Below are 6,362 nucleotides of genomic sequence, written 5' to 3'. Positions count from 1 at the left end.
GCAGGTGGGTTACCTAGTTGAGGCACCGAGGTAACTAGCATCCAATGCCTTAACACTAAACTTACTATACGCAATATATTCTTTTATAGAGGCTAAATAATAGTTATCATTAGCTATAATAAAGCTAGAGTATTAAATAACTACGCCTTCTATATTATCTGATATCTTTTACTAGACCTTAGCCTAAGCCTACTTAAGTATTCTAGTTAGGAACGGGGCCCGTTCCTGGTTTTGAACCAATCATAGAACTGGAATTTCTATAGGGGTTCCGTGACTTGGAACGGGCCCCATTCCCAAATCCATCATGTTTAGCGGAAACGCGTAACGGGGCCCGTTTCTGACGCGATGGTCTGTGACACCCTAGTAGAATTCAATGATGGCCAGCCAGAGACGAATTGTTCACCATTCGCGAACACTTCTTAAACCCGAAACAGAAAGAAACACTATGGTCATATCTTCGAGTATTTTCGACAAATTTCCTACACCTCATAGGATCACTCCGAACCAAGTGCAAAGGCTTGAACAACTTGGGTTGCACTATGGTTTCTCAGCACCAGCCATCATTTGTACGCGTTGTGGCTATGCTTTGAAAACAGACGACGATCGAGTCGGACGCCATCTTGGAGAGAAACATAATGTTCCTAAGTCAAGGCGTCGAGGTCTCAACACCCTCATCAACTCGCTCTAACTCCCTGACCCTGATCTTCTACGTCCGCGACCAGATCGATCTGCACCCCTGTTAAGATTAGGTCGCTCATTCAATAGTGTCGCACGGATAAGGGTTATCCGAGCCGGATAGAGACTATCCGAAGGATTAAACACATAGAAGTCTCAGCTCTGGCAGCAGACTTTAACTATAAAAGACTAACCTTTAGACCCTTATTAGATAGAGAAATTAAGAGTTATTCGTTGCCCGATTCACCGAGGGACCTTCTGCCCGGTCGTTAGCTAGTTATGCACCCGTGCCGAGCGATAGGACTCAAACTTGGACCCGTTTTAGCTGGGGGGACGTCGGGTATATTGTGATGGAGAGTAAAGTTATGGTCGGTCGGTTTCAGGGCCTGGTATAAGTATTTGTAGCTTGTATGATCGGTGGATTTACGACTAAACGCTTATGTAAAACGGAATTACTCCCGGGTCTATACCGGTCTAGATAAATGGCATCCCCTGGCTTAGCCCATCGTCATTAAACTTCCTATTGCTAATCTCTTGGCTGATGTGTCCTATCTCTTCTATGAACCTCTCGTTAGCGGCCGCAATAGCCTTACCTGTACCGGCAAGTAAGTTCTCTGAATTGAACATGTACTGTAGCGTTCGATTATTCTCGACGATCTGTGGCCGATTGAATCGAGCAAGGAGAGAAATCTAATTCATAGACTTCTGCTCGTTGGGAAGCCAGGGAAGTAAGCTATCGATAATACCCTTCTCGCTGGGAATAGGAGCATATAGCGAAGCCGGATGAAGTGGCAATACACCCGACGCTGTCACTGGCTCGCCTTGGTTTAACACGTGATGCGAGACGCCAGTAAGCCATGCCATGTGCGTAAGGATGTCTACTAGGTGCTTCCGCTTTTTCAGTGGAGCAGGAGGGAAGTTAATAACCTCTGCAGCACCGTTAGCCTCGGCGACCTAAGCTTGCAACTCCCAGTCCTTGGCGAGAACCTTGTCGGACTTGTAGGTCGACTTGACGAAGCTCTTGATAAATGTGCGAATGACCCTAATGATCCTAGCGCCGTCTTTATAGAACGGGAAATGCGGCAAGTCAGGCCTATGGGTTACGTTGAGTAGGCCGCGCGAGCGGAGATTGGCCTCAAAGTAATTCGAACGGACTGGGCCGGCGATAGTAGGATAAAAGTCGGTCGCAAATTTTCGAATGGCAACGTTGGAGAAGGCAAAGTTCTGATTAATTAAACCACTGGGGTTAAAGAGAATCTTATTGCCTATCGGGCGGATTGCGTAGGCCTGATATATTAACCGTTCGAGAAGGGCAAAGACGGGATGACGGCTGCTTATAGTCCGAAGGGCAGCTAGGTGGATAATCTCGGCGATGGCATGCGTGCTGGCAAGGTGGTATATTTGGCCATGAAATAAGTCATTGGCATTGAATATGACCTTGGCCAGTAGCTAGTTATTCGGTTCGTCTAGAGGGGTGTAAGTTAAGTTCGACCCGATGTTGGTCTTGATAGCGAGCGGTAAGAATTGGTGGGACTGGTCGTCGAGGTAGAAGAGGGCTTGATAAGCGGCAGCATAGCGGCCCTCTTGGGCGAAATAATCCTTCTGGTAGCTGTGGTCTGCGAGGAAGAGATGTCCTGCTTTGTGGAGCGACGGTAGCGTCGATCCCGTGAGTTCCTGGACGATTTTTGAATCGACAGCAAACGGTAACTCATTCGCATGGGGGCGCAGACGCTGGAGAATGTATGGATTAGTAGATAGTCGTTCCATAGTAAAGAGTAAGTCCGAAGTGAAGTTACTGAACTGCCCTTTTGTAATCCCCCTAGGGACCGAGCCCGACTAGTGGCTATGATACAGGATCTTATAGTCCTCGAGATTTTGGAGTCCACTATGCTTTAGGTCATATCGTTAGCTGTGAGAATACGAGAAATCTAAGAAAAATGGGGGATCAAGTATAACTTGGATATCATGAAGGGCTGCCGCGGCCTTATGAGACGCTGCCTGTACTACCGGCGCTGCATCTCGTGCCCATAGGCTCTGGTCCCGCTGAGAGATCTGGTCCCCTAAGGGACCAGACAGGAAGAAAGAAGTTTTTCTAATGAGGGAAGGTCTATAGAGGATCTCTTTTCGTTTTTTCCGAATCTTCCGTTTTCGTATTAGGATTTCGTTATCCTCGTTCGGCAGGGTGAACTCGGTAGGTAATGGTAATCTTATGTTAGCGGCTTGGCCCGCGGGAACTTCTTCGGGAATGGATAATAGGGGACTGTCGCTGAGAGGAAGAGCTCCAACGCAGGCAATAACCCCGAGGATAATGAGAAGAGCACCTATCTTGGCTCATACGATAAGCTTTAGGCTATGGTTGAATGTTTGATCTGGGTTGAGTAATATCGAGGGTAAGTATGGCGATCCCGGTCGCGTTTTTGTATCCTAGCCCCTACTTCTTAGCCTTTCGTTTTCTGGTTGACTTTTTATTAACTTTATTCTTAGCGCGCCTTTCTCGCGAGGGGACCACGCCTATCTACTTATATGCTATTGTTTAGAGACATAGCGGAGGTCAGCCCATTACCTTCGCCGAATACGGGTATGCTGCGCCGTGGTACCTAGCCTCTGAATAAGCGACACCTGGAGATAGATGAGTAACCCCTAATGCGATAACGGGAAAGTCCGCGATGTATTCTGAAGATCTAGCATGTCCCGCCGTTTGTATATATGGTTTTTTCCAGGGATACGTAGCACTTAACGTTATTTAACCGTTATTTAAACTTAATTAATATTAGGGAACTAATAGGATTAGTAACTTTCCTCCGGACGGAATATAATCGATCTACCCTATTGGCTCCCTGATATTGAGCGTTTCGTTTCCTTGGAGTTTGCTTATATGGGGTTCTAGCTCGTTGGCCTGGTTCTGTTGTACTAAATGTTACCGGCTGACACTTATATTTACGAGCTGCAAGGTTTGCGTAATATAGCTAGTTTCACATGCCGGACTGTCTAGGGTTGGAATGTTGAATGGATAACTACTCGAGTAGCGCCTACTAGGCCTATTCTTCTACCTACTAATAGAAATTTACTCTCTTAACCTACCCTCATATGTAGGCTCGGTCCTGCATATTTACGTTTAGGTTATGACGAGATACTCCCTATTAGCTGAATAGGCTCTACGTCGTAAGACTTATTTGAGTCCCTCGTAAAAGTACTTGCTAAAGGCTTGCTCTCTTTGTCCGTGATGCTTACTTCCTACTTGAAATCGTCATCGTGTCGTAAGGGATGCTAGGTTGCTGCTCTGAGCCTCGTATTCGGAAATCAAAATTCTCGCAAAAGCAAGCCCTAGTTAAGATTTTGAGGGCGCTGACGACGAATGCATGGACTATAATCTATATATGGCTCAGCGAGCTTTTAGCATAAGGCAGATTATAGTCCCGCAATGGTCTGTCCTCTAGGACTCTGGCCTGGTTTGTGATGCCACGGGACCCTATGCTTCGAAGACTTAATAGCGGATGCCGTTCCAAAAAATCTCCTGTGTATTTCTTATCCCTTTTATGTGATTAATCCTGTAACCACAAACATTTGATATCGGCGAATGAGATATGCTGAGCTAAGTGATATGAGATCCTCAGCCGCAAATCGATATATCGGAATTTCGGAGGATTATTTCCACTAACTGTATTTCCTTTAAATACCTAAGACGTGCGTGGACATATCAATCCGCTCATGCTCTGTCTGGTTTATAAGTTAGGCATTATTAAACCATGCCACATATTATCTTCACAATGAGTCCTACTATTAAGCTTCTGCTGCTTTTCGTAGCCTCTAGTCCCTTTGCCTTTGCTTTCCCTCCCTCTAATCACCCGACTTTCGGGGCATAGGGACAAAAGGCCATCGGCCACAATGATCTCTTTATTCCTAGCCCCCACAATCCCGTTCCGTATAAGGAGCCGTTTGAATGGGATGAGAAGGTCTACTACTACGAGAAGTATGTTAATGGTTCCGGGCATGGTTATTATCGGCGATCTTTATGCCCTGGCGTTAATATACTGGCAAACAGAGGATTCATTAACCGTTCTGGCCGCAATATTAGCTACGATGAGATAGCCTAAGCTGTACGTGTGGTATAGAACTTTGGGGATGATAACGTAAGTTACTTCTAAAAACCCCTCTGAAGCCAGTGCTCTAATAGCTCTTTTAGATTGAAATTGTGCTTGGCCTTACCCGCAAAGAGCATCCTGGCCTGCGCATTGACCTCGATATGTTCGCCGACGATGCCGTCTAGTTTAAGATTAATTGCCTCGCAGCTCTGACTCGCAATGACCGAGGGGTAGGAGATAATATCAACCTAAATAAGATATTGCTCAAATAACTGCTCTCGGCTTCGAAGGACGGTGAGACCTTGACTCTCGAGGACACTGCGGAGCACTATCACCGGCGCCATAATGACTCTAAAGCCACGAATCCCAACTTCAGGTTCGGTAATAATGGAGCCATCTGCTCTCTTGCCCAGTACGCCAATATGTTTGGCATGCTGGGTCGATATGGCAAGAATGGACCGGGCACCTTGCACGTCGAGGATGTGAAAAAGTTTTATCTCGACGAGGACTGGCCGAAGGACTACTGGAGGAGATAGCTGCTATACTACTCCCCCGAGGCTAATAGCTATATTGATAGAATGGCGCGTTACATCGGATACTAGATTGAAAGACCTTACCCGCCGGACGAATATAAATTGTATGATGTTGAAGGAGATGTGGCAGTCTTTGACGTTTTACCTCTATGGAAACTTCCAGATAGGTATAAGCTAAAGGAGCATGAGGGGAAGGAGCCATCGGACCTATAACGCCGTGCTATCTAGATAACTAGAATACTAATAGACAAAAACGACCCCAATTATAGCTTGTGCTGCCTCTTGGAAGGGTTAGCCTTCCTCTAGAAAGCTATAGTTTCATTCACCTTTTGGCTCTTGACGGTTAGTGCCTCGTGGAGATTCTTATATACGCCACCGGCCTTAACTAGGTCTGTAGTCTTGCCCTTATGGTAGTCGAAGAAGATAACCTAGCCGTAAGACTGTATATCTATGATAGCCGTGATGTTGAGATGGCGGTAGGACGAGGTATTCTACTAGATCGTTTGCTTCTGGTATGACGTACCCGCCCGACCACCTAGTAATGATTAGGGGGTCGTACTGGTAGCGAGACTTGCGCTAACCGTCTCTTTGGAGGACTATCTCGCCTAATTTCCCTTCCTGGCGGCCTTTGGTTGCCTAGCTCTTTCTAGCCGCGCAATATAGATTTCGAGGCTATGACCGTGGCGAAGACGGCAGCACGTCAGACCACGAAGTGATAAGTACCGGGGAAGTAGCCACCGATAGCAGTTTTAACGACGCTTAATACTGTGAGGACGGAAAATTGAAACGCGAATAAAAAGTATCTATAGAGTATAGGCAAATAATTATGAGCCTAGGCTCGATTCGACGGAAGAATACTACCTATGCTAGGCGGATGTGTTCCCCTGCTGCTGTATTGTTCCATAATGCTATTGCGATGCGTCGAATAATGCCTTGCCTACTCTGGTGTCTTGAGCCCCTGATCACTTAGAGTGCCAATAGATCATGGTAGTCCGAAGGCCAAGACGCACTGCATAATGTGATGAAATAGCCTAATACGCAATGCGAATATCGACTTGTATTGTTTCCTTTC

The 6,362-nt window shown here is 46.3% G+C and overlaps 2 protein-coding genes across 2 annotated transcripts; one reads left to right on the top strand and one right to left on the bottom strand.

Annotated features, from left to right (window-relative positions):
- Positions 1-1,629: 1,629 nt before the first annotated feature.
- On the bottom strand, positions 1,630-2,442 carry NECHADRAFT_89463 (uncharacterized protein; the record flags this gene model as incomplete). The annotated part of the gene is made up of 2 exons (XM_003039131.1): positions 1,630-2,059; positions 2,168-2,442. 2 exons carry the CDS (start codon positions 2,440-2,442, stop codon positions 1,630-1,632), a joined length of 705 nt encoding a protein of 234 aa, XP_003039177.1.
- Positions 2,443-4,096: 1,654 nt separating this feature from the next.
- Positions 4,097-5,293, top strand: NECHADRAFT_89462 (uncharacterized protein; the record flags this gene model as incomplete). The annotated part of the gene is made up of 6 exons (XM_003039132.1): positions 4,097-4,099; positions 4,539-4,645; positions 4,788-4,805; positions 4,859-4,920; positions 4,965-4,987; positions 5,048-5,293. The coding sequence occupies 6 exons, from the start codon at positions 4,097-4,099 to the stop codon at positions 5,291-5,293; spliced, it is 459 nt and encodes a 152-aa protein (XP_003039178.1).
- Between the last annotated feature and the right edge of the window lie 1,069 nt (positions 5,294-6,362).

The sequence above is a fragment of the Fusarium vanettenii genome, assembly GCF_000151355.1.
Source record: "Fusarium vanettenii 77-13-4 unplaced genomic scaffold NECHAsca_160_unmapped, whole genome shotgun sequence".
NCBI lineage: Eukaryota > Fungi > Ascomycota > Sordariomycetes > Hypocreales > Nectriaceae > Fusarium > Fusarium vanettenii.
Note: the sequence above shows the minus strand (reverse complement) of the source record. Positions and strands in the feature narration are given on the sequence as shown.